Consider the following 25,749-nt stretch of genomic DNA (forward strand, 5'->3'; position numbering starts at 1 on the left):
ATGGAGCAGAGGCACCGTCAAGTTACATGCCCACAACCCCCGAACACACACACAAATGTCACCCATCTTATGCATATATTACGGTACACAGGTCACTGGTCAAAAGTGTGTTTGACATCCCGCACATTGTCAGGGACAATGCACCATCATTAGCTATGCATGAGTGCATCTTGTCAACATATCGATATGGTGCTGCACGTCACTGTACCGAGTGACAGCGCGGCAACCACCATACGAACAGCTAGCTAGCCCCCTCCTTCGACGCGTGATGTGATGCGGTTGCGCGCACCCACTCCGGACACGGGTCAGACCGTCAAGGTCTCCTCATGTCAACTGAGTTGGTGCCCTAGTGAGGGTAACGCAAAGCCGGCCAGGCACCCATGTCCGCCCTAGCTCCGTTGCGCAAGCCCGACACGCACACACGCCCCATCAGCCTGCTCCAATGTGGGTAAAGCAGCCGAGGGAGGGCGAGGTGTGTGACAGGTTGCAGGACAACCGGAGCTAGTGTTGTGAGGCAGCGGCCAGGGTACCTGCCGCAAAGGATGTCAAGCTGAAGTCATGGTAATCTATCTTGCAACCAAACCACATGCAGCCACAGATGAAGAAGAGGTAACTACTGCATGCAAACTCGTCCGCTTCAGCATTGCCAGGGGGGTCCGGTACTTCTTACGCTCCCTACGAGGGAAATGCCTGTCCCGGACCACCAAACCTGTAATAGTACAAACACAGCGAAACTACGCTACGCAAATGACCGCTGCCAGTGAACAGCACGCAAACGTGCAAGAGAATTACCGATACGAGGCCGGCCCCCTGGATGGTGGTTTATCTTCTCAGGGTAGAGAGCACGGCCCCGCACGACGAAATGCATGCGCAACGAAGAGTTCACGTGCCCACCAAAGGAAACGCCGCCCTATAAGCCAAGATAAATCTAACGCACAGCTGCAGCTACTAATCCTGCCGTATGCCCCCCAAAACATGTTGCAAATCAGCATCACCTATGAAAGCGCAATCCCCGGCTCACTACCGTGCAAACTACGTGTGTACTTCCCATAAGCGCCAACCTACTTCGCTACTGGCCCTTCGTTCAGGACCCCCATGTTCCAGCCCTGCTACCTTCCCTACGCCTTGTCTACGTCCCTGCGCAGCTAAACGCAATCGATACTTACAGACACCCAATGTGCACCGCCCCTTCCACTGCAGTCAGCCTTACAGTCTCAAGCACGCACAGTCCGGTATCACCGCCGTGCATTGCTCACGGCCGGCCCAATCACAGCCGGCCGCAGCACTCCTATTTACGCAATCGTCAGCAGGTTTGTCAGATTAACTCAGTTGCCAGATATTCTTCTCAGGATTCATGGTAAGATATAAGCTCGGTGCGACAAGCTCCGCGGCCGTGGGCTTAAGCGTCATGCAGCTCAGCACGCGCCTCCCACAGATCTGACCCGCTGCCGCTGCTGCTGCCGGTGTGCCGCCGCCGCCGCCAGAACCGCCCACCGCCGCCCTGCTGCTGCTGCGCCACCGCCGCGACCACCACCGCCCTCTCCGCCTCCTGCTGCGCAGCCTGCAGCGCCTGCGCCTGCTGCGCGCGCTGCGCCGCCGCCAGCTCCCCCAGCCGTACCTTGCTCGCCTCGTAGCATGTGAAAAACAGCGCCGAGCACAGAGTGGTCTGCAGCAGCCGCGGCCCCAGCCCTGCAAACAGCGCCGCCGGGCTGCCGCCGCTGGCCCGCAGCACGTTCGCTACAGCGCCTCCCACAGTGCTGGCGCCGCCGCACTGCAGCTGCGTTTTGATCACGTCTAGTGGCGTGGTGGCTAGCGCCGCCGCCGCGCCGGCGGCGCCGCCCACTGCCAGGTGCTCCACCATGGCCGCGGCGGTGGCGGCGGAACCGCCCACCTGCTGCTGCTGCTGCTGCTGCCCGCTGCTACTGCTAGTGCTGCTGCTGATATTTTTGGTGTTTTGGTTGGCGCTGTTGTTCTTGTTGGCGTTAGCGGCCTTGTGCAGCAGGGCCTTGAGCTGTGTGTAGGCGGTAAACTGGATCACCAGCTCGGGCGCGTCGCGGAGCAGCGTGGCGCCAAAGCCCGCATACAGCCCCGCCAGGCCGCGGCGGGACACGATGTCGCGCGCGGCCGCAGTGACGCTGGGGTACACGTACGCCTGTGCGTGGGCCACAAACGCGGGCGCATACCGTAGTTGAGTTGCAGGTAAGGATGGGGCTGGCAGTGTGTGCTCACATGTCGAGTGTGGAAGAACACCATATCAATATCAAGTGCTGCTGTATACGCCTTTATACTCAGGAACGCCCCCCAATCCAAGCAACGCACGACATCTGCGCCCGCACCTGCACGCGGTGCTTCAGCACATCCGCCGGCACACGGATCAGAGCCGACGCCGCGGCGGCCGCCGCCGACGCCAGCAGCCGCGCCGGCGCCGCGTCTGCCTCGCAGCCCAGCAGCCCCGCCAGGGCAGGTCGCGCCGCGGCCTCTGTTGCGAAGAACAGCGCGGCTGAGGGCAGCGTGCCGCCCACGGCGCCCGAGAGGCCGAGGAAGAGGTCGCGCGCGCCGGCGGGGCCAGCCCAGGCCACCAGCGCGGCGCGGCGGGTGGCAGCGCAGGACATGACGGCGCGCCACACCTGCAGCTGCGACGCGGGGATGGACACCTGTCGGGGCCGGGCGGGGGTCGGCAGGGGGGAGGGATAAGCAGGTAAAGGGCAGGTTGGGCGGGTGGGCGGGAGAATGGAAGTGAGTTAGTGAGGTGACCGGCGGTGTCCAGGTCTGTACACCCAAGTACGGCATTGCGTTTCAGACATGCCTGGCCGGAGGCAGCCCTTTTGCATCACATCTACTCGCGCGCCGCGTTGTGCAGTCCTGCTACTGCCATCGCTGCAGCCCTATCGCAATGCTCACCTGCATTCGGGTCTTGACTGTGTCCAGGGGGTGGATGGCCACCTGCGCCAGGGTGCGCGAGGCCGCACCCGCAGCCACCGTCGCAGCCTGCAGCCAGCCAGGCGCTGCAAAGTTGCTGGCCGCGACGGCGGTGGCGGAGGAGGAGCAGGCTGCGGTGCAGGTTGCGGAGGCAAAGGCGGAGGCAGGGCCAGCGTATGACTCCTGCTGCTGCTGCTTGCCGTTGCCGCGGCTCCGGCCGCTGCTCGTCCCCTTAGTGACCTGGCGGCGATGCCCCGTCAGCTGCGCCTGGCTAGCGCTCGTCGAGGCCGCGTGCGCTTGCGCAGTAGAGTGGCGAGATGATGGCGAAATCTCGAACCACGGCTGGTGGTGGTGATGCTGCAGCTCGCCGGCTGCCGAAGCGGCAAGGAAGGAGGGCACGCTCGCGAGCCATGCCAGCGGACCAGTCGGTGCGAAAGTGCTCTGACCCAGCGTGCCAGCGCTTGGCAGAGACCGCGACATCTCGCGACATTCGGAAAAGCATGCGTGCTGTGCCGCCATCGTCTCCCAAGTGTCCGCACTGGAACCGGAAGATGCCATGCACATGTCATCCGTCGCGGACACCGGACGAAGGTGGGTGAAGTCGCGGTCGCTTCCTCCATCGTGATAGTCCATGCTTCGTCGGTTGGAATGCGCTGCTGCTCTATCTCGATTCAAGAGCAGGCCTGCTGCGGGCCCTCCGACTTCAGCGGTTGCGCTCGGGCCTGCCGAGTCTGCGCTTTCCGCGCCCTGCCCGCTTCTGAGGGCATCCGACAGACTTGTCTTGATGCTTTCTAGCGATCGGAAGACGTGCAAGCCACTCGCGACGGTGACCACTATGACCTTCTGCAGCAAGACCTCCGAGTTTGCCACAGCGGCATCGCCGTCTAGAATGAGTGTGGACATCGTTATCTGTGTGTGTGTATAGCAGAGCTCCCGACGACCTGCTTGCCCGAAGCCCGCGTTGGACGCCGAAAAGGTGCGAATAGGACTGGAATAGGCTGTGGCTTGATGCGACCTTCAGGGCCGCTCCAAATATAAGTGCCCAGCTCACTTGCTGCCTACGGGCAGGCATCGGCAGCGTCAGTTGAGCAAGACTCGAAAGCGAGGCCCACGCGCGAAATGTGTGTACAGCCCAAACAGCGGCCAGGCAGCCGGATAGCCAGAAGTGCATTCCATTATCTGAAACTACCAAGGGCATCCCCTTGCAGCTGAGTCAGTCCCGCAAGGACGCAAAACTGGCCACCGGCACCGGTTCATGGCTCTCGCTGCCGCACCTTGCGCTCCGGAACGTCAAACGTCTACGGATTGAGACAGATAAAGAATTCTCAGTGCATGGCGAAATCGTTTCGTGGAAGCTAAGTCCAGAAACACAAATCGCTGAACTAATGTGCCGCTGCTCCCTGAGGCCGTGTAATGTCGGCCTTCCGGTGAGTAGCTGCCTAGGTGTATGTGTCTGTCAGCCTAGCGCTTGGAGGCTCTGCAGCTTGGCAGAGGTTGGCCAACCCGCACACCATCGAATTGTACGGAGGGGGCGCAACTGGCACCGGCTGGCACTTGCTCTCTTAGCTGCCTTCCCGCGGCCCAGGACACAGCCTGCTCATAACGCACAGATGCAGGCACATACAAACATGGTTAGCTGCCTGCCTATGATGCGCAGCCGGCGCCTCGGCTGCAACGGCGCGACATCGGCGCCTGGCCGCTTCAGCAAAGCGCATGGCTCTGTTGTTTCGCAAAACGACGACGCGTTCCGCAACAGCGACCAAATACAGCACATGCAGATGTGGAGCTCCAGCTATGAGCTACTGGAGGGGGAAGACCATGAGCGAGGGGCCCGCTAGGGGCGTTCGTGCCGGTGGAGACTGCGGGCTATCTAGACTTTGGCGCTTGCGAGGCCGTTGCAACATGTTACAGCTGATGCTGGTGCTCCGCTCTTCCAGGCACGCCATCCAACTGGTCTTTCACAGTCCTACACAGTCTTGCGCTCCTTTCGGGCCTTGCCCAAACCAATCCCACGTCCCTCCTACAACGCTGGACTCAGGCTGGGGCCGAACTTGTGGTGGGCTGGGGAGTGAGCCGCTGCTGGGGCTGCTAGCTGCGTGCCTGCGTCTCTATACCCTATGTGCGCCAAATGTCCTTAGCGAGAACCAGTGTCGGTGGGATGAAGGTATCACCCTCACACCCCGTGCTCACACCCTCGCACTTCGCAATCCATTTCAACGCTCATCAGCCCGCCTGCCCCGCCAACGCCGAGGGCACACCTGGGCCGCTGGGCGCACTAGGGCACCGCTTGCATCTTCCAGGGGTAGGCCGCCGCCACTGGCGAGAAGGGCCCTAACCGCGTTCTCGCCCACGGCATTTGGGGGGCGGGGCGCCGCCTCCGCAAATCCCGCCCGGGAAGGGGTACTTGGCGATGAGATTCGGGGACCGTATGCAGCCCCACGCGGCGAGAATGCACCCCAAGGAACGCCCAATCCTTCTCGCCCGAGGGGCTGCATTGGAGCCCGTTTCTTGCCGCTCCCCGAAGATGCAAGCCGCACTGCACTAGGGGCCTACGCGCCGGCGAAGCATTGCGACAGTGCGACCGCACCCATGGAGCTGCGTGTTGCACTAGTGCACTACGCACACAACGTCCCAAGGCATGCAATACCGGTAGTCGGAGTGTGTAGTACCCGACGCTGAATGTCGCCCGAGGACAGCTACTCGAGGCTGGGGTCGCGGGCAGCAGTTACAATATGAAATAGACCTCGAGTTGGCATTGTTAGTCTTAAGCATCTTCGAAACCATGGCACTTATGGGCGAAGCCGCAACATACACCTGACGATGCTCCCCTGCCCTCCTCTTCCCACCACGGAAGCAACCCATGCAATTGGTCTTTCGCTTGTGCACTGACAGTCAATGCCTTGGGTCTGGCCCCCTGCTCCGGGTATTCGCAATTTATAGCCCCCTTTTGAAGGTACTTCGAGACCTAGTCTATGTCACTCAGTTCTGTGTCTCTCCTGTGCTATGCTGGGACCACACTGAGGGACAGTGCCCCCAAACCGCCCCGCGTGTGCGCCAACTCACTCTCGCCAAAACTTCATGCAAACAATGCACAACGGGGCTGTACAACGGAGCGTCATAGTGCAGTTAACCCGCACATAACGGTGCCGACAGAGCTTTACCAACCACATCGCTCATCCCAGCACCACCTATGTCCTTGGCAGACCCCCGAACCCCTAGCTCCACATCCCCGATCCATTCCAACTGTTACTACACATCCCAGCAAGCGCCAATGGTAGCCCCCCCCTCGCCTCCACTCCGCTTGCCCCAAGTGCTTGCCAATTGCTGCTGCCGGTGCCACTGCGGCATTTACCAGCTACAGCCCGATGCTGCTGCTGCTACTGCTGCAGCCGCTTAGGCCTTGACTGCGGCCTTGGACACGCTCTTGGCCAGGTTGGCTGCGGACTCGTAGCCGTGCTCCACCACCTTGCCCAGGGCCACACCTGGTTGCAGGGGTTCGAGGGGGGAGAGGGGCCGAGGGGGTTGGGGATGAGGCAAAGGCGTGGGCACACGTGTGGGCGGGGGGCGGCTGGGCGGCTGGGCACCATACAGCGAAGGGGCCAGGGGGGTCATGTGCCCGAGCCCAACGAAATAGGTCCCAATAGTCAAGGAATCATCGCCCGCGTCGGGGGTAGTCATACATGTAGCCTCCGCTCCTTGCAGTCCCCTGACCTCTTGTTCATGCTGGGTTTCCCGGTTTCAGTCAATGAGGATACAACACCGCCTTGCTTTGCGCCTTAGCACCACCTCCTGCTCAACCTCCTCCTTGTACCCTCCCCTCCCCTCCCCTCCCCTCTTCCTGCTGCTGCTGCTGCCCACGCGCTCACCGCTGACGTAGTTGCCCCCCAGGTGCACGCCCTGCAGCCCCGCCGCGTCCAGCGCCTTGCGCGCCTTGTCCAGCTGCTCCAGGTGGCCCAGGTTGAACTGCAGGTGGCAGGGCGGGGAGGAGGGGTTGCACATGCAGCCCAAACTAAACCGAACCTAATGCAAAGAGTGGTACAGAGAAGTGCAGCAAAGTATACAACAGGTGAAGTTGATTCCAGAACCCAAAAGCAAGTCAACCGAGTGAACCCAAATCCGGGGAGAGGTGGCTAGGTTGGGAGGGGGCAGCCAGGTTATCAGGTCGAAGGTCGCAGGTCGAGGTTATAGGGCTGTAGAGCTCTTTGAGAAACTAGGATCTAGCCCATCCCTCCGGCTGCTGCGCCCTCACACCTGCGGGATGGCGCGCGGCCACACGCGCACGCCCACCACACGGGGCTTGGGCGCGTCGGGCTTGATGACCATGTTGCGCAGGTCCTTGTCCACCTGCAGGGAGATGGGGTGGGGGGAGAGGCGGTGAGAGCAGGCGTGCGGCAGGGGGGGGGGTGCGGCAGGTGGAAGACGTGGAACGGGCGGCGGGGTTCGGGGCTGCAGGACGAAAATGTGTGTGTGTGTGTGTGTGTGTGTGTGTGTGTGTGTGTGTGTGTGTGTGTGTGTGTGTGTGTGTGTGTGTGTGTGTGTGTGTGTGTGTGTGTGTGTGTGTGTGCGTGTGTGTGCCCACAGGGGGTTCTGGCCAGCTCCGAAGCAACACGGGTCCAAGACGCCACACAACAAGGGGTGTCAGCTTTGTACAGCTGGAAAATGGGCTGAGCCCCATGTAGCGCAAGGGGATGTGACGATGGGCACCGGCGACATGAACAGCACCCTTGCAAGCCCATCCAGCGGGACTGGCCACTAGGCCAACGCTGTGCCGAGGCACCGACATGCCCTGTCCCCGCCACGCCACGCCACCTTACCCACGCCACTTCACGGTCCATGATATCCCAAATGCACCTCACCCACATCCCACTCAAGCACCGCAAAGGGCTAGCCGGGCTCGGGCGCGGGATCCCGGGCCGCGACACATGTAAGGCTCGGGGACGCATGGTTTGGCTGTTGCAAACAATTTCGACATTCTTGCCCCAAGACGCTTGTCGTCGACATGTTTTGATACATGGATGTAAGATATTTAGGGGCCGAGAGCTATACTCGCGAACTGAAGAAAGTCAAGATGTCCATGGACTCACGAGGTCGCTTCTCGCTCCGGCCGAGTTTTCCCTGCCGTCTATTTTTCTACAATAGGTAATTGCAATTAATAATACGTGGCACTCGCGGTTTGTGCCAGTACGGTACTTTTTGTCGACACAGGCACACACGCACGCACGGACAGGGGCAATCCTGGGGGGCTTCGCCCCCCCTGGATCGCTTTGCTCAGGGGGCTCAGCCCAAAAATCCACTGCCCCCCCCCCACCCCCCCACACACACACCTGCTCCACCAGCTGCTCGGTGGTCTGGTTGACGATGCCGCGGTTGGTGGTGCCGCCGATGTAGTTGAGCAGCAGCATGTGGCCCTCGGGCGCGCGGCCGGGGAACAGGCTGGAGCTGTAGATGGTGCCCAGAGTGGTGATGCCCTGTGTGTGGACAAGTGTGTGTGTTAGAAGACACCAAAATGAAGCGAAGAGTGTGTTAAGGAGCACCAGACAAAGTAAGCGCAAAGAGGGTGCGTGTGCGCCCGTGTGTGTTGTTGAAGGGGGGAATGGATGAGGGGAGCGCGAGGATACAACCGCGGGATACGACCCAGCGCCCCAATCCCCCCCACCCCCACCCCCAACCCCCACCACCCTCCCCTCCGCAACACACCGCCCGCAACACGCGCGCACTTGCCCACCTGCGTGCGCGGGTGCAGCTGACCGAAGCCCGGCACGGACCCGTCCGAGGCCTTGCGCTCCTCCCGCACGGCGCTCAGCGGGTACGACAGCGTCACGGCGCCCACCGGCGGGTAGTCGAAGGAGCCCAGGGCCTCGGCGGCGGCGGGCTGTGCGGGGGGGAGAGGGAGGGAGGGGCAGGCGCAGGGAGGCGGGGTTACGTTAATGATTGGCCAAGAAACTGGTAGACGGTAGACAGTCTAGGTGGGGGAGGAGGAGCGGATGGAATCGGGATGGAGCCGAGGAGTGGAAGGGGCAGTAAAGCCGGGGGGGAGCGGGTAGCAGGAAAGGGGGACGTGGCCGTGCACACAAAGAAGCCGGAACAGGTGCCAAACGGATTTCCTCCAACGCTCTCGAGTGCACACACCAGGCACATTCGGCTCATCTGCATATGCAATCCTCACCAACCACCCCTCCTCTCCTGCCTCCACTCCTGCCTCCGCTCCTGCCTCCTCCCCCTGCCCCCCTTCCCCCCTACCCCCTCCTGCCCCCGTTTCCCCCCTCACCGCCTGCTCCTTGACCAGGTCCGCCACCACGTAGCTGGGCGCGGTCAGAGCCACGGCGCGGGCAAACACCTTGACACGGCCCTCGGGCGTGTCGTACACCAGCCCGTACCGCCCGTCCGCCTCGCGGCCCAGAGACACCAGCTTCCAGTTCACGCTGTGTTATGGGGCAGGGGGTTTGGGGGAGGGGGAGGTATTCATACCGGAAACCACCCAAGGGCACAAGGGGTAATGGACAAGTGGGCGGGGTGTGTGTGGATGAGTACGGTGTCGGCACTCAATGCGAGGTGTCCAGTGGGCGGCTGGCAGGGACAAGCCCCGCGGTGCATCCTGTACCGCTTTTCCAACCATCCTTGCAACCCCCCCCCCCCCCCCACACACACACACACACACTCCCTCCGCACCGCCTCCAACGCCGCCGCCACCGCCTCGCCCTCCCCCTCACCGGATCTTGTCGGGGATGTTGCGCTCAATGGCGTCCGGCAGCATCTTCAGGCCCTTGCGGAACGAGCCCACTGCGAGGTTGTTGGGAAGGGGTGTGGGGATGGGTGTGCGCGTGTGGTAGGCAAGAGCGCAAGGCAAGGATCTGAGAGGGGATGGAATCCAAACTCCAATCTTTTCCCCTCCAGTGATGCGCCCTAGCCCTCGGCCCCAGCCCCAGCCCCTGCGCGGCCCCGTGCACAGCCCCTGGCTTGCCGCTTGCCTCCCCCTGCTTGTCATAGCGCCTCATGCGCATCAGCGGGAATCTGTAAACCATGCCCCCCCTTCTCCTCCTCCTCGGCCCCAATCCCTCCTCAGCCCCAACTCCTCCTCCTCCTCGTCCTACTCCTCCCCCCCCACGCCCCTCCTGCTCGGCCGCAACGCACCCGTCTGGCCCTTGGGCTTGGGCGGCAGGCGCGGGTCCCGCGGCGGGGCCGGGTTGGACCTGTGCGCATGAGTGGCGGGGCGTGGCGTTGTCTGCTGCAGCAGGAGTACACAGCCCCCGTAAAGCACACCCAAGCCACCTTAAATGTTCCCGTGATGCAACCACGCAGCCCCCCTCGCCCTCCCCATGAATCCAGATCACGATTAGTCATGACTCATGACAGACTCACTGGCGTTCCTGGAACAGCTTGATGGCACCTCCCACCAGGCTGCCGCCGTTCTTCTCCAGAATCCAGATCCTGCGACCAGTAGGTTGGTGGTTCGGGTGTGTTGGCCACAGCGACATTAGGTATGAGGGGACACATACACAAGCGTGAGGGGGAGCGGAGACACTCGTCCACCTGGCAGTCCCCACCCACGCTTCCCGCTTACTCTCAGTTGGGCTAGGAAATATACCCCCCCCCTCGGTATAGAGTCTGTGCACCGCCCGCCTAATCATCATCGCCCTTGCCCCGTCCTCCCCCACACACACTACTGCACTGCCCCCCTCATCCCCCCACGCCCACCTGTTGAAGGCCGCCTTCATGGACAGCTTGGAGGGGTCGCCCGCGTACACGCCGGAGCAGAAGGGCTCGATCAGGCGGAAGAACACCTGTTGGGGGCATATGGAGGGGCGACGTGGTGAGAGGTGAAGGGTTTCGGGCACTGTCCCATCCAGGACTGGTTGGGACGGAGGTGAGAGGTGGATGGAGACTCACGGGAGACTCCACTGCCTCCGATGATGTTCGTCCTACTTCGGCCGACTGCGCCCCCCATCCCCTCTTCCACACCCGCAGCCCCGCACCCGCCGCGCTTGCCCGCCATAGCCACCTGATGCCAGCTCTTGCCCGAGCACTTCCCCACACAACCCCGCCCTGCACTCTATCTCCTCCCAACACAACACACCCGCAGCCCCAAAGCCGGCCCCCACATGCCCGCCCCCCGGCACGCCCCCCCCCCCCAACCCACCTCATCGCCCAGGTTGCGGCGGATGAACTGCTCCACACTCTCCTCGAAGGCTGCAGGCAACAAGGCGGGACCGGCGGGTCAGGGGAACGGACCGGGGCAGGGTCAGGGTCAGGGTCAGGGTCAGACCAGGACTCTCTCAACAGCGCCAGGCGTCCGGTGGCAACCGCCTGGCCCATGGTGTCACGCGCACCTGCGAACCCCATTTGCCCTTGCGCGCATCCAGCACCGCACAAGCACATTCCCACGACGTCGATCCTCTCCATCTAGCTTTCCTAACCCGTGCCTAACACAGCCAGATAGTCAGCCGCCCCCGCTCACAGGGCATGGCTCCGTTGATGAGGCCGATGGCGCCCAGCCCGGCGCGGATCTTGCCGGGGATGGACATGAGGTCGAAGGTGAAGGCGTCCAGGCCCGAGGGCACGGGGCGCAGCTTGCCCTCCCACCACACGAAGCGGGGAGCCTGCGGGTGTGGGTGTGGGTGTGGGTGTGCGTGATTATACGTAAGGCATGTGGGCTTGTGGGAGCGCGGGGGATACCGGTACGCGCTGTTGTGCTGGGGCCTGGGGGCATGGCGAGGGCACGTCAACCCTCCGCACGCTGCTGCACATGGCCGCGCTATCACACAGCCCTCGATTTCCCTCGTTTACACCAGCGATCGCCGCCCCTGCCTCCAGAGTTATGAGTCAGCAGCAAGCTGCAGGCAGACATTGCGGCCGCGGCCGCCGTCACCTAAAATGCTCCCGCAGCAGCTGCTGTGTGCGAGCAGGCGAGCCCCGAAACAGATGCACCGCGCCGCACCACCGCACCGCAGCCCCATACGCCCTCCTATCGACATCCCTGCCATGAGGCCGCGTGCCCTCATCTCCTCGTAAGCCTCAAGGCCAAACCTCCTCCGAGCTCTGTGGGCTGCTTCTGGGTCTTGGTTTCTTTGGGATTGGAACAAACAACCCCCCTCTCCCACCGTCTCCCACCGTCTCCGACCCTCTCCCTGTCTCCCCCACCCCACCTGCCATGTGCCCACGCCCCTCCTACCGTGGGGTCACCGAACACAAGGTCCTTCTCGCAGCCAGAGTCCACCTGTGCAATTCCAAGACATAGTGAGGAATCGAAAGAAGTAAGATCGGGCAGTCAAGGCAAGCGCCGCCAAGGAGCGCACGCCCCGGAGCCCATTCGTAGATCTGCATCACCGCTGCCAACATAATGCACCCTGCCCACACCGCCGAGCTCCCCCCCTTTCCCCCGCCCCCCTTTAGCCGTGTGCCCCTTCCTCGCGACGCACCGCAATCTGCAGCATGCTATCGTTGGGCTGGAAGCTGTTCGGGCCCTCCTCCCACACGTAGCCATCGCCCGACATGGACGTAATGTTGCCGCCGACGCGCTCGCGAGCCTCCGTAACAAGGAAGTTCTGAATTTTGTGCTGAGCCGCCAGGGCCTGGCCGGTCACCAGGCCCGAGAGACCTCCACCGACCACGATCACGTCATACACATTGTCGAGCGTCTTGGCGACGCCGGCTCCGGACGCCGTGGGAGCACCAGTGGCCGCCGCAGCAGTGCGGTGGAGTGTGCGGCGGGCCGCCGCGGTCGCGGGGCTCGCAGCGGTCGCGGGGCTCGCGACCGAGAATGGCGTGGGCCGAGGCGCGACCTTGGCGGAGACGTGCGCAGCCGAGCGGATCTGCGACCGCCGGCTAGAAGCCGTGGCGGTCCCAGGAGTCTGGGTCAACATCATTTTGCGCGAGAAGCGACCTAGCTGCGGTTGAGTTTGGCAAAGTCCGCGGGCAGCTTCTACACCCCGATCTAGGATAATGCGTATAGGTGATAGCGCAAATCTATCAAGTAAGGAGCAGAAATGCAAATTGGTCGCGCGTTGCCGGCCATCTGATGCCGATTGCTTTCGTCCTCGATGGCACGCTTCACTACCTCCAGTGAAATCAAACATCCTCCACTTCAGCTACAAAACCTAAGCTCTACATAAGGACGCCCTGCTGTCCGAGCCCACCGACTTTGCTTGCTTCAGCAATTGACTCGTTCTCGCCCGCGCTACCACGGCTGCACCTGAAACGTGCGTGTGTCCACTCTTATCTGGAGCATCTAGATCACGGGCGCTGCCTTTCAAGGTCCGCCAGTCTCGCGGCCACCGCGGCCGACTGCATCGCCGCGCGGGAGTTTGCTGAGGTAGCCCCGTTGGCACAACGGACGCGCTAGCCTGCGCGCGATGCCGGCGACCTACCTCTCTGCAACACCCCATCAAGCAATCATGGCGCCTGCAGCGGCCTCGCTCGTGACTCCCGTTCTCGGCGCGGCCACGTCGGCTGGATGGCGTCTGGCACGGCACGGACCCGTGCTGCCAGCCCCGGCCTGCATCTCGCCCGCCGCCGCCTCCCACGTAACCCGCGCCGCCTTGACAACTGCCGACGTCTCCACCACCGGCGCCGCTAGTGGCGGAGCCTGCGCAGCCGGCAGGCGTCACCTGGTCCATGCAACCCCCCGCGCGCTCGGGGCGAAGAGTGCCCGCAGCCAAGCCGTGCTGCCGCTCCAGAGCCCCCCGCAGCCCGGCGCGCCCCGGCGGCGCGCCTTACCATCCACAACAACGGTTAGCGCGCTGCCGGAGTTCGTTGGCGCGCTGGCGGCGTCGCCGTACCGCGATTATTACGTGCTGGCGGGCGCGGCGGTTGGCGCTGTGGTGTGGGTCAAGCTCTTCGACTACCTGGCCGCCAACGGCACGCTGGAGCAGGTACGGCAGCGTCATAGTACGACGTCAGTGTACGGCAGAAGTGTGTGGTTGGTTGGGCAAGCTGGGTAGGCGGCTTGCGGCCGGGCAGATTGGCCACGCCTACACACACGTTTCCGCTGCTCCTGCAGAAGCTGAGCCGCAAGCTGGTGCACACCACCACCGGCCCCATCTTTGTGCTCACATGGGCACTATTCAGGTGAGTTTGTGTGTGTCGGGTTGTGTTTCAACTCCAAATGGGTGGTGGGGGTGGATGTGGATTGGGGTGGTGGGGGTAGTGTGGATGGAACTGTGGAGGCACTGCAAGCCTCGTGTATAGCACCACGTACGCACACCCAGACGGACACTTGGTCGTTGTGGGGGCAGGAGGCGAAAGTAGGTCCAGAGCCGCAGTCGGGCATGCTAACCGCTGCCTGCCTGTCTGTGCCCGCGTGTGGTCTGCTGCCCGCAGTGCGAACCCCATGGCTCGTGTGCTGGCGGCGGTGGTGCCCATGCTCAACTTCATGAGGTAGGCCCGTGTGTGCCCGTGTTGTAAAAAACGAAGTAAAGCTTGTGCCCGTGTGTGCCTGTGTGTGCGGGGTGCGCGGAGCTTGCCTGTTCGCCTCGCCTCGCTGGCCTCTGCAGGCTCAGCCTTAAAGGGGCCCGAACGAACACAACCGAACACCACCCTCGTTTCGCTGGCTGCCTGTGCGCGCAGGCTGTTCGCGGTGGGCACGGGTCTGGTGTCGGACCCGGGTCTGGTCAACTCGGTCAGCCGCAGCGGCGACCGCACAGAGCTGCTCAAGGTGGGGCGGGTGTGCGTGTGTGTGTGTCTGTGTGTGTGTGTGTGTGTGTGTCTGTGTGTGTGTAAGAACGGTTTACAGTTGTTTATCAGATCACGTGATGTGTGTGTGCGGTGGTGGTGGTGGGGGGGGGGTACAATCATGATTGGTTAAGGAAGTGGGGGGGGAGTAGTTCATTCCAGAATCCAAAGCAAAGGGGCCTGAAGGGGGGGGGGGGGGGGTAGCCGTTCATGTGAAGAACGGAGTGATTGCATCACAAGTATGAAGTGGGGGTGGGTGGATGGGCGGGCTTGGTTGTGCCTTTCTGGGGGCCGGGGGTAGGGGCGAGGGATGAGGGGTGAGGGCATCCAAGCCTGACCGCACGAGCCCTGGGGCCGGGGGCGGGGCCGGGGGCGTGTACCTCTGCCCTCCGCTGCCCTCTTTTCCTTTACTCTGCACCACAACCCCCTGGGAACTCGGTGCATTTCGGGGATGGGGACTATTGCCGCGTGCCACCCCGTTGTCAAAGCGTAGGCTCTCCTCCTCGCTCTATTGCATGGTTCGGTATAGTTTGGGCTGGTATCTACAACCCCCCCCCTTCCTCCCACCCACCCACCCCAGGGCCCGCTGTTCTACGTGGTGACGCTGGTGGCTGCCACAGTGCTGTGCTGGCGGGACAACCCCGCGGGTAGGGCCGGGGGGGGGTTGTTAATGCCAGCCCAAACTGAACCGAAACCAATGCAATAGAGCAGAGGGAAGGCGGGGGAGGGGACGGAGGGGGTCGGGGGTAGTGGAGAGGTGGGGCAGACGGGCGCTGGAGTGATGGAGCTCGGGCAGTGAGAATGGTGGAGCTCGGGTCAGGGTAGCAGCAGCGGCTCAGAGCGGCCGCATGCGTGGGATGCAGCCCGGTAGCTCGTTCCATGGCCTACATGCGCTGCAGTAATTGATGAATTGCGGCTCTCCCCTTCATAGTCGAACTACCTCCCAACCCCTCTCGCTACCTTGCCCCTCTCGCACCCCGCCACCCCCCGCCACCCCCATCAGGCCTGATCGCGGTGAGCATGATGTGCGGCGGCGACGGCCTGGCAGACATCGTGGGGCGGCGGCTGGGGCGCGGCAACCCCCTGCCGTACAACACACAGAAGAGTGTGGCGGGCAGTGTGGCCATGCTGGTGGGCGGGTATGGCATGGCATACGGGTGAGTGTGGGGTACGGCATGGGTACGGCAGGGGTTACGGGAGTGGCCGTAGGGAACCCCTTTGGGCTGCACAGGCAGAAAGAAGAAGATGTGATGCAGGTTGACGATGGACGTTGGTTTAGGACGCAACGGGGGCGGCTGCGGCTGACGTCCTTTGGCGACTGCAACAGCCACATGGGCCCCACAGCCCTCCAGCCGCGCCAGCCCCCCTTGCGCGGTGCCGCATGTACACGCGTGTACACCCACGCCCACTCCCACGCACATGCACGCACACGCACACGAAGCGCCGTTTGGGCGGGCTTCTTTTTCTTACCACACACGTGGGAGCGCTCGGGCGATTCGTTTCATTTCTCCCCCACATGAGATTCTAAAGCATCGGCTTGCTCACACACACTTCACTCTGCGTGTGCTGCTGCAGACTGATTTCGCTCTTCTGCGGGCTGGGCTTCTTCGCCTGCTACCCGCCCGCCACGCTGTTCGGCTGCCTGGGCGCCGTGGCCCTCGCCGCCACCGCTGTAGAGTCCCTGCCCATCAACAAGTGGGTCGACGACAACGTGAGCGTGCCGATAGTGGCGGCAGCGCTCAGCCTGGTGCTGCTGCCGCAGCCGGCGGAAGCGGCGGCCGCGGTCGCGTCCGCGGCGGCGGCGGTGGTGCCCGTGGCGGCGGCGGGCATGGCGGTGACGACGGTGGCGGCGGCGGCGGCGGGCTCGATCAGCCTGTCGGTGTGAGAGGATGGCTAGGACAGGAGGAAGGACACCGGGTATGTGCGGTTGACATACAGCAGGTCAGCTTGTAGGTTCTACCTAAATCATTCGTAACATGTATGAGACTCGCTTGGCGTTAAGACTTAGAATTACGGGCCTGCATTTCATCACGATTGGCGCACTGATCGGGTCGTGGTTTACGGGTTGCGGCACCCACGGATTCCCGTCCAGAGCTCGTGCCGCGGGTGTGAGCTCTGTGCGCCGTGTGCGGTATGCGGTGAGCAAGTGCTGCGGCCAGGTCTATACCGGCCGCGCTCTCGACTGTGAGAAACAGTTTCCTTTTATGGCATCTGGTGAATGTCGCTGGTGTGTGTTTTTCGAAAACACCAGCTCCTGTTTTGGGCCGGTGCCGGCAACCGGCGCCGTGCGTGCATGCATGATGCAACGGCTTGGGTGCTGCTTGGGGAGCCCTGTGTACAATTACTCTATTAGAAGTTTTGCCGTCGACCAGATTCCTGCCAAACACTCGGTGTGGTGTGGTGCGGGGGCTGAGGGCACGGTCATTGCTTGACTGAGTGAGAGCTTGAGAGCCGCGGGCGTGTTTCGTCTTCGTTGCAATGGCACGCAGGCAGACAGGCAAGTCCACAGGCCGGCAGTCGGACTGTCTCAGCGGCCAGACACATTCAATTGGCCAGACACATTCTGTCCCCCTGGCGGCTGGTTGATCTAATGCTTAGTGAACATGACGTGCAACACAGTAGCGAGGACGGGCGGGGGGGGGGACGGATCCTATGCACGCCCCCTCACAAGTCTCTGAGACTTGGATGCTGATGCATGTGTGGCGCCCTGCGCGTGTGTGCACGGGAAGGGAAGACGAACGGGCGTGGCCCGGGTGCCCACGGATTCAAGTATGCGTGGGATAGCTGGCATGCGGACGTGCGTGTTCGCATCCTTTTTTGGCGGCTGTGTGGCTATAATCCCGCATAGTGTCAGTTCGGGATGCCTGCCCGACGGGTTTACGGTACATCGGGCATTTTGACGAAAGCGACCTCGCCGATTGCCCCGGTGCCGTGTCGCTGTGCTGATGATGCATTCATTCCTGGTGCACGCGCGGAACTAGTCGACACAAGTTACGGGCAGTACCGGGCCACCAACTAGCTGATGTTGGTGGTGCTGTTGGTGGCGGTGTGGCTGCGGCGGCGAGGTACGGTAGCTGGCGCGGTAGCTGGCGTGGAGTGGACAGGGCAGGGGAGGGGAGGGCTGGTGGCGGGGCTACTGGGGTGGCCACGCCGCAATGCGGCTGGGGCGTACCTGCAGCCTGCAGGTGCAGCAGCCCTCGGCACATGCGGGGCGTCGGGACCAATCCGCAGATCGGGTGGTGAGGCGGCTTGGGGAGGAGTGATGGGCCGGATGCAGGCTGGCGTGTCAGGCTGTGTCACAGAGCCGAGGCCGGACTGGGGGGCGAGGTGTGTGAGTGTTCGCGGCGGGACCGTCGGAGGGAGGAGGCGGCGGCGGATGAGCAGGGAAAGGTGGCGCGAGGGCTGGTTGACTTTTGACACTAGGCATGACACCTGAGACTGAGACTGAGACCGAGATGAGACATTGAGACCCGTAGAGCACGTCTTGCATTGGCCCTGCAACGTGCAGGCATGCATTTGCACTGTAGCCGTGGCGCATGTCCCGTCCCGATCTGTCCCAGTGTCCCTCCCATCTGACTCCTGTGCGTAGCTGCTGCTCCATGGCCGCATGTCCAGCGCCCCCAGCTACAGCAACCCAAGCTTAGGGAAAGTACCCTGCTGGTACCCCTACCCTTTGGCCGAATATTCCATCATGAAATGTGGCCGACGCCAAGGGGGCCCGGTTCTGGGCGGCTGGTGCTCGCTCACTCTTGCATCGCGCAGGGCTGCTACACGAGTCTCTGGGCCGTGTATGACTCTGAATTCCGCTGCCTCATGCCTTTGGGTGGGGGCTATGGCAGCTCGAGGGAGAGATCAATACCTGAAACACTAGTGGTGTGACCGTGTGGCATCAGGTTGATGTGCTCCGTTTAGGAACTGGCCTGTGAAGTTACAAGGTGTAGCAGCATGACGGGCTGCTGGGCCACTGCCTTTCGCTCCAGAGGGGCGCCAGCTGGCGGCTCCCACTCGCGGTGGCGAGGGGCCCATGGTTCACTGCCGTCGTGGACTTGCCACGTTGCCCACATGTATGCATGCGCCGGCAACCCATGATGACCGCTAACCCCACTTCCATTGCCATCCAAACTCTCATCCGACGCCTGCTGACCTGACGCCTGCAGTCACTATCCTGCTCGTTCTTGCGCCGGAGCCACACAGCGTACTTGCCAGTGCCGATCCACACTTCACACAATACAGTCTGCTTAACGCCTATTCTACATAGCAACGCAACGCGTTGGGATTGGACACCCTAACACTTGACAGCCCGCCAACACAAAGATTTTCAGGTAATGCTGCTCTAATGCCGACACTATATATACGTTGCCGCTTACCGCGCTAATCGCCGCTCACCACGCCTGGTATGGCGGCTACATAACCACCGTCATACACAGCGTGGCTAGCACAGGCACCAGACAGGTGCTTGGGTATCCCGGCCATGTGTCCTTATGGCAAGCAAACAAACAAGCAGCACACAGTCCGCGCCCACACAGGTTTAGGAGCCAGCAGCCGCTCAGCGATGACGGCATTGCCGTCAAACACACACTGGCTTCGCCGAAGGGGACAGTATGATAGGCATCACCTCACAGCCGCATGGATGCAGAAGTGTCACACACTCACGGATGCCTTTCCAAAAGCGCATTTGCGTGTGATCAATGACAAAAGCTACGGAGCGGTGGTTGTTGTGCGGGCTTGCAGACTCCACGTGCACCATAGCTCAAGCATATCCGGAAACCAGGCATGTTCACACAGGGGAACCCTTGTATTCATATGCACATACACACGAACTCCCGGCGGCGCGTTTGGCAACACCGTACGAATGCATGACTGCCTCATCCCCGCGCAAGCTAAACATCTAGAGCCTTACCCACACTGGCAGGCGCACAGCGACGGACCTCCTGACTAGTCCAGACATGCAAGGCAGTGCATTACCGCAGTGATTGGCACTGTGTCATTCCTCGCCATATGTGGTGCGAGTGCGTGTTGACTTGCCGTACCACCAATACGCTAGCTAACCGAGCCGACTATGCCCAAACAGTTATCCGTGTTGACGGCCCATGACGTCCGACATGCTTGATGCCAACCGAACTATTGTGAACAGATGATTACCCTAAGCATGGGAGCCGGCGTAAGGAAAGGCGGCGTGGAAATGTGAGACAGAGCCTCCCCACAAAGTCACCCTGGACCCAAACTTCCGAGGATGAAACGGGTGGCTCGTCCCGTGCGAAAACCCAATCGCATGTAATGCGAGGCAACCGTTAAGGCATGAGTGAAGGATATGCGACTTCGGTGGCACACCGTGCTCTAGAGTTGCGCACGATTCAATCACGCGCACTTACGCACACCCGCAGCACAGACAAACCACTGTCATCAGACACGAGCCACAGTCATCGCACGTGCCAGTCGAGCCCTCAGCTGTCTTGGCCAAGCACGACATGCACGGGTTGCATTTGACGCAGTGGCCACGGGTGGTGGTGGTAGTGAGGTGCACCAAACCCGGGCTCGTTGTGCTCCTACATCCACAAAAGCGCGCGCACATACATACACACACACACACACACATGCAGCTCCAACCAGCACGCGCACACGCCCGCCTGCAGCAGAGATCTGTGTCAACCTGCCTGCCATTACCAATCTTCAGTTGCGTGCATCATGAGTACGACACTGCGCCTTCGGAAAGCTGCAATGTTGTGAGCCACGACCCATTCCGTACGGCCAAGTGCTCACACCAAAGTCGCCCCATGCGGCAATCAGTCGATCGCGCTACTGTTCAGCACCTTCACCCCTGCTATGTTTCGGTTCATTAGGGTTCGGGACGCTCAGCTGCTATGGCCCACACGTGGCATGCAAGCAAAGTGGTGCGTGTCCCACGCCTCTCACTCCATGCCATTCTTCGAACGCCACCTTGCCGCAATTGCGTTGCGGTCATGATTTGTGAAGCCTATTTGGCTCTTGCTAGTGCTATTTGCTTGCAAGTCAGGTTGGTAAGCATGCTATGTGGCGCCAGCTCTGTGCCAGATATGTAAATGTCAGGTGCAGAAGATGCCCTCGTGCCGTGCACCTACGAGCTGACGGCGACGAGCGTGTGCGTTCACAAGTGCTACGAAGCATTGGGGCGGGATGCATTCTGGCGTTGATCAGAGCGGTTGGGTTTGCTTGACATGGACGCTTGGGACGGAGGTGCTTGTGATAAACGGCAGTCCAGGAATGGAGGTTTGAGGTGCAGAAGGCAGATGTGGCGGTTTGTGTCATCGTCGTTTCACCAGCCTCCACCCAACCACGCGTTGCCTTGTGAAGAAATGCATGTGCCGCTGTCTGTGAAACAGGGCTTATTGACACGCCGCTGTCCCGGGCGGTGCGCCCCTTGCCCACGACCACATCGGCGTGAGCAGCCTCCTCCTCACATGCGCTCGTCGCCAGACGCTGTCGAGCGCATCGACGATTCCGAGGCAGCTGTGGAGGTTGGGGTGGCGGCAGAGGACACGGAGGCAGACGGGTGCAGGCGCCGCGAGCGGACACGCAGACCCGCGCCACCCGCTGCCGCCAGGGCCGCAGCGTCCACCATCGGCAGAGCCGGCGGCAGCACCAGCGGCGCAAGCGCGCGCCGCCGCGCCGGCACCGCCGGCGCTGCGTCCTGCGGCACGGCCGTCGCCAGCTGAGCCACCCGCCGCGGCGATGACGGCGGCGCGATGCCAGCGGCGGCGGCGCCGGCAGCCTCCGCCACATGCGCGACATCAAACGCGCGGGCGCTCGAGTCCCAGTCGCTTTCGGATTGCACCGGCGTCAGAAGGAGCGTGCCCTCAGCCACAGGGCCGGGGCCCGGGCGGCGGCCCACGAGCGTCGATCCAGGCCGCGGCGCCCCGATGATGCCGGAGGAGGCGCGCAGCCACTGCGACGGCGGCGCCGCGCCCATGACGGGGGCAGGCGGCGGAGCCGTTGCGCGGGACGCCGCTGTCGAGACGTGCGGCGACGGAGCCGTGTGCGACTGCAGCAGGTGCCGCGGCGTCAGCTGCTGCAGGGCCGCAGACCAGATCGATGTCACCACTGGCCGGCCGCCGGCGGCGCCGGGCTCGCCGTGGCGCGACGGCTGCTGCTGGTGCCAGTGCGGCGAGGGCGGGCTGGCGCCGTACGCGGACGGCGAGTGCGGCGCCGCCGGTGCCACGTGCGACTGCGGTGCCGAGTAGTGGGTGGTGGCGCTGGGTGGCCCCTCCTCCTCCTCCACCACCTGCCGCATCAGCGGCTCCTCGCCGCCACCGCCGCCGCCGCCTCCCATCAGAGGCAGCTGGCCGGTGTGCGGCGCACCGCGGCTGGAGCCGGAGGGACCGGCACTGCCACGTCGGCGGCTGCTGTAGCTGCCGCCTCCACCAACGCCGCCGCCAACGATGCTGGGCGTGGCGGCCCAGTGGGCCATCGCCGCCGCCTCCGCCATGGTCACCATGTGGCGGCCGGCGGCGCCGCCGCCGCCAACGTCGGCGTCATGCTCGGCGTCGCTGCTGGCGGCGGTGGCGCCGGCGCCGGCGCCGCGGGCCCGCCCGCCAGGGCCTATCATGGCCAGGGGGTTGAGGAACACCGACTGTGCGTTCTCCGGCGGCGCCAGCTCTGCCGCCACCGTGGCCGTGTCGGCTGACGGTGACGTCGGCGACCCCGGCGTGCGCTGCGCGGCGGCGCCGCCGCGGCCGACCACCATGGGCACCGTGGACGCCGGCCGGATCACGCTGAGCGCGCCGCGGCGCGGCGTGGAAATGCTCATCTGCGAGCGCGGCATCGACCCCACCGCCACAACGGCGCCGCCGCCGGCTGCCATCGCCGTCGCCATGGCACCGCGCGGCTGCGCGAAGACTGAAGGCACGCGGGCGGCCGCGGCTGCGCCGGTCGGCGAGAGTACGGAGCCGCCGCCGCCGCCGCCAAAGACGCTCGACGGAGGGCGGCCACCAATGACGTACAACAGGCTGGAAGCACTGTTGCCCGACGCCTGGGCACCTGCCGCCCCGGCGGTGGCGGAGCTGAAGGGGCTGACGCCGAAGTTCTGCATGGCAACGTTGAGCGCTCCCGAAGACGCCGCGACGGCGGCGGCGTTCTCGATGGCGCCGCCCGACAGGGCGGCATCCACCTCAGCCTCCACCTCAGCCTCGGTGATGGTGGGCGGCAGCTGCCCACTGCGCATGGCCGCGACGGCGGGCGAGCCGGCGGTCCGGCTGCCGAACTTGTCGCGCCAGCGCCCCGCCGCCTTGGCCCGGAGCGACTCACTCGGCTTGGATGACAGGTCCTCCATGCCTACGTCATCACCGCCTGCGGCGCCCATCTTGCCCTTGCCGTGCTTCTTGCGCTCTGCCAGCTTGCCATGGATGGTGAAGGTGAACGAGTCGCCGTCGGTGCCGAAGCGATAGGCGTCCAGGTAGTCTGAGGCGACGCTGCCCTTGCGCCGCAGCCGCCGATTGGCGGCGGCACCGAAGCGGTCCACTCCCCCCTTGCGGCGGAACAGCACCCAGCCCAGCAGCACAGACACCAGCAGCAGCAGGCCGCCCAACAAGCCGCCCACCATGGCCGCGCCCGCGCCCGACAGGCCCTGCAGACGGTTGTGGGCGTGAAAATTGATAAAAAAAACAACCTCTCCCCACGAAACGCGGAAACCCCATCCTCCCGCCTGCAACCACCGCTCTCCTCTCCCTCTCCTCTCCCTCTCAGTCCTCTCTCCCCCTCCCTTACCTGTTGCGCGAAGTACTTGCTGTTGCCGCGCTGCGCGTTGCTGCCCGTGACGCCGCCCTGCACGCGGCCCGTGGCGCCCAGCGCCAGGCTCAGCAGGTCGCCGGGGGCCAGGGCCGTTGTGTCCACGGCAGCGCCGCAGGTGGAGGGCTTGCACTGCGCGGTCACCATGATGTAGGTGCAGCCGCCGGCGATGATGTTGTGCACCGAGCCGGCGTAGAAGGGCACCGTGGGCGCGCCGCAGGTCTGCGTGGGCGGGGGCAGATTGAATGGCGGCTGACATTACCTGACCTGGCTGCAAGCCCGGTGTCGGTCTTGGGACGGGCCACACACGCAAGCACGCACACAAATAAACACGCCCACGTCAAACGCACATGCCGCGCTCCCGCTCCCACTGCTCCCGCCAGCCGCCCACCTGCTTGGCCATGTCCGCCTCCACTTGTAGGAAGAACACCTGCGTGAAGTCGTCTGTGGTGGCGGCGGTGCAGTTGAACAGCGCCAGCGGCACCGACACGTCCAGCGTGCTGCGCCGCTTGCCGCAGCTCACCGCCACCCCCTGCACATACAGGTCCTGCTGCGGCGCGGTGGAGGGGCACGCCTCTGGCAGGTCCGGGCTGATGATTGCCCGGATGTTGCTGCCGCCGACCGTGCTGCTGCCGGGGCTGCTGCTGCTGCTGACAGCGGTGCTGTTGGCGCCGCTGCTACTGCTGTTGCTGGGGGCCTGCACGCTAAGGCCGCCACTGCTGCCGAGGGCGGCGGTGGAGAGGTTGGCGTTTGCGAAGTAGAGCCCGGGCAGGATGGCGGCGACGTCCAGCCGCATGATGGCCTGACCCTGGCTGTCGTAGCCGTTTGAGTGTACGGTGGTGTAGCCCACACTGCGTGGCAGCCGGAACATGTGTGTATGGGTTGGGTCGGGCTGGGTGGGGTGGGGTGAGCGAAGAAGTTGCGGGGAAGGCAGGGCGCGGAGGCAGGGGTTTGCGGCGTCAGGACGTCGGTCATGGACGAGCGCGGCCGACGCCAGCGCGACCGATTCCTGGTGGCTGAGTAAACCGGAAACTGACTCACGTATTGAACTTCATGGGAACAGCGCTAGAGTTGCAACCACCCCATTTGCAATCGCAGTTAGCTAGCCTACGCATTGTGCATCGACTGCGGCCAGTGCCACCCCAACGAGGCGCTGGACGAGGAGCTCATTGTCCTGACACATAGCAACGGTTTCGCGGCCGAGCCGCGCCTGCGCGATTGAGCGCCTTTTAAGGAGTTCAATGCGTCATCTTAGCTGAAATGCGTCGCACTCACATGATACCAGCAGAGTCCAGCAGCGGCGCAGAATCGTCCGAGTTGAAGGCGACGCAGGGAGACTCATCCAGAACCAGTGGCACAATACTTGAGCCACCTGCAAATAAAAGGAACGCATCAAGGAAAAGAAAACCCAGGTCAAGAAGCCGCTTCGTGCGTAAAAACTCAGGCACAGGCCTCTTGAGCCTCGTTACCAAATGTATTAATATGCGCTATTGCGGCACAAAGTAAGACAAACAATGGCTCGGCGACAAGCTCGAGACCCGTCCTTCGCCCTGGCTGCTCGGAAAAGCCACCGCCCAAACGCATTGTATATATATTGATGCCATTACATGTAAGGTCGCAAGGAGACCACTATAACAGCCCCTCAGAGGTGATAGGCGAATAGGCCGGCATGCCTGCGAACGCCTCACCAAACGTCTGCGATAGCTGGCGACCACTTCGGCTGAGTATTCCTTGCACCTCTTCAATGTGCAGCTGGTGCGCCTGGCCCAGCGCCGAGTCTTGGGTCGATGCCGCCTGGTCCGCTAGCAGCGCCAGCACGCCGAGCAAAAGCCACTTCAGAGCAGCCATTGCCGGTCGCCTGGACCCTAGGTTCGGGTGTCCTATCTTTGAAACATCAAGCAACCTCTTACGTCTGCAGGGTAACCTGAGTTGAGACTTCCGTGGATTGTTATGCTTATCAATGTTCGTTACGGTCTAAGTGTACTTAGTGGACTTGGTAGTATAACAAGTGGGCTAGGGGTAGCCTGAGGTTCGAACTCGCCTCATTATCAATTCGGTTTTGCGGCCCCCACCCCCCGAGTTATGAGCATGCATGTCATGTCGACGATAGAGCGCGCAAAAATACATTAATTTATGCTGTTTCACGGCGCTCTGTATGGCGATGCCTTGCGGCGTACCAAGGATTCATGACGGCAGCTCTTTGATGTTTGGTGTCACTTGACATGAGCTGCAAAGTAATGATTATCATTGTCACTAAGCATCACATGGGCCTTGTGCGCAAAGTTAGCGAGTTGATGGCCGTCCATCGACGCTGTCGTCCGCAACTTTTCAGAGTGCCCACGCAACACCAAGCTTTCAGGGCAGATGCGAGCACACAATCGACCTGGGCTGGGAGCACGCTGG

At 63.0% G+C, this 25,749-nt stretch overlaps 4 protein-coding genes across 4 annotated transcripts; 1 reads left to right on the forward strand and 3 right to left on the reverse strand.

Annotated features, from left to right (window-relative positions):
• Positions 1-10: 10 nt before the first annotated feature.
• On the reverse strand, positions 11-4,347 carry CHLRE_09g396350v5 (uncharacterized protein). Its single transcript, XM_001694447.3, has 4 exons — positions 4,194-4,347; positions 2,902-3,977; positions 2,337-2,654; positions 11-2,152 (listed from the first exon to the last, which is right to left on the reverse strand). Exons 2-4 carry the CDS (start codon positions 3,820-3,822, stop codon positions 1,400-1,402), a joined length of 1,992 nt encoding a protein of 663 aa, XP_001694499.2. The 5' UTR covers positions 3,823-3,977; positions 4,194-4,347; the 3' UTR covers positions 11-1,399.
• A 1,285-nt stretch (positions 4,348-5,632) lies between these two features.
• CHLRE_09g396300v5 (uncharacterized protein) lies at positions 5,633-12,877 on the reverse strand. The gene is made up of 14 exons (XM_001694446.2): positions 12,336-12,877; positions 12,089-12,133; positions 11,375-11,516; positions 11,057-11,106; positions 10,615-10,700; positions 10,279-10,347; positions 10,051-10,109; positions 9,630-9,699; positions 9,188-9,341; positions 8,645-8,791; positions 8,244-8,387; positions 7,171-7,263; positions 6,786-6,882; positions 5,633-6,401 (listed from the first exon to the last, which is right to left on the reverse strand). The coding sequence occupies exons 1-14, from the start codon at positions 12,780-12,782 to the stop codon at positions 6,313-6,315; spliced, it is 1,692 nt and encodes a 563-aa protein (XP_001694498.1). The 5' UTR covers positions 12,783-12,877; the 3' UTR covers positions 5,633-6,312.
• A 130-nt stretch (positions 12,878-13,007) lies between these two features.
• On the forward strand, positions 13,008-18,139 carry CHLRE_09g396250v5 (uncharacterized protein). Its single transcript, XM_043065794.1, has 7 exons — positions 13,008-13,787; positions 13,916-13,983; positions 14,236-14,292; positions 14,482-14,569; positions 15,167-15,233; positions 15,590-15,743; positions 16,162-18,139. The coding sequence occupies exons 1-7, from the start codon at positions 13,269-13,271 to the stop codon at positions 16,469-16,471; spliced, it is 1,263 nt and encodes a 420-aa protein (XP_042920899.1). The 5' UTR covers positions 13,008-13,268; the 3' UTR covers positions 16,472-18,139.
• Positions 18,140-18,502: 363 nt separating this feature from the next.
• On the reverse strand, positions 18,503-25,587 carry CHLRE_09g396200v5 (uncharacterized protein). The gene is made up of 5 exons (XM_043065793.1): positions 25,035-25,587; positions 24,622-24,718; positions 23,738-24,197; positions 23,326-23,568; positions 18,503-23,185 (listed from the first exon to the last, which is right to left on the reverse strand). Exons 1-5 carry the CDS (start codon positions 25,192-25,194, stop codon positions 21,020-21,022), a joined length of 3,126 nt encoding a protein of 1,041 aa, XP_042920900.1. The 5' UTR covers positions 25,195-25,587; the 3' UTR covers positions 18,503-21,019.
• Between the last annotated feature and the right edge of the window lie 162 nt (positions 25,588-25,749).

The sequence above is a fragment of the Chlamydomonas reinhardtii genome, chromosome 9 (genome assembly GCF_000002595.2).
Source record: "Chlamydomonas reinhardtii strain CC-503 cw92 mt+ chromosome 9, whole genome shotgun sequence".
Lineage (NCBI taxonomy): Eukaryota > Viridiplantae > Chlorophyta > Chlorophyceae > Chlamydomonadales > Chlamydomonadaceae > Chlamydomonas > Chlamydomonas reinhardtii.

What these genes read in the sequence shown, in the direction of transcription:
- CHLRE_09g396350v5 (XM_001694447.3), bottom strand. Translation starts at nt 3,822, where the DNA reads ATGTCCACACTCATTCTAGACGGCGATGCCGCTGTGGCAAACTCGGAG. An exon ending in CAGTCAAGACCCGAATGCAG is followed by an intron (nt 2,655 to 2,901) that starts GTGAGCATTGCG and finishes CGGCCCCGACAG; the next exon opens with GTGTCCATCCCCGCGTCGCA. An exon ending in TGCTGAAGCACCGCGTGCAG is followed by an intron (nt 2,153 to 2,336) that starts GTGCGGGCGCAG and finishes GCCCACGCACAG; the next exon opens with GCGTACGTGTACCCCAGCGT.
- CHLRE_09g396300v5 (XM_001694446.2), bottom strand. Translation starts at nt 12,782, where the DNA reads ATGATGTTGACCCAGACTCCTGGGACCGCCACGGCTTCTAGCCGGCGG. An exon ending in TTGTGTTCGGTGACCCCACG is followed by an intron (nt 11,517 to 12,088) that starts GTAGGAGGGGCG and finishes CCACACCCGCAG; the next exon opens with GCTCCCCGCTTCGTGTGGTG. An exon ending in AACATCCCCGACAAGATCCG is followed by an intron (nt 9,342 to 9,629) that starts GTGAGGGGGAGG and finishes CCCATAACACAG; the next exon opens with CGTGAACTGGAAGCTGGTGT.
- CHLRE_09g396250v5 (XM_043065794.1), top strand. Translation starts at nt 13,269, where the DNA reads ATGCCGGCGACCTACCTCTCTGCAACACCCCATCAAGCAATCATGGCG. An exon ending in CTCACATGGGCACTATTCAG is followed by an intron (nt 13,984 to 14,235) that starts GTGAGTTTGTGT and finishes TGCTGCCCGCAG; the next exon opens with TGCGAACCCCATGGCTCGTG. An exon ending in CCCATGCTCAACTTCATGAG is followed by an intron (nt 14,293 to 14,481) that starts GTAGGCCCGTGT and finishes CTGTGCGCGCAG; the next exon opens with GCTGTTCGCGGTGGGCACGG.
- CHLRE_09g396200v5 (XM_043065793.1), bottom strand. Translation starts at nt 25,194, where the DNA reads ATGGCTGCTCTGAAGTGGCTTTTGCTCGGCGTGCTGGCGCTGCTAGCG. An exon ending in CCAGCTATCGCAGACGTTTG is followed by an intron (nt 24,719 to 25,034) that starts GTGAGGCGTTCG and finishes TTTTATTTGCAG; the next exon opens with GTGGCTCAAGTATTGTGCCA. An exon ending in GCAAGTACTTCGCGCAACAG is followed by an intron (nt 23,186 to 23,325) that starts GTAAGGGAGGGG and finishes AACCGTCTGCAG; the next exon opens with GGCCTGTCGGGCGCGGGCGC.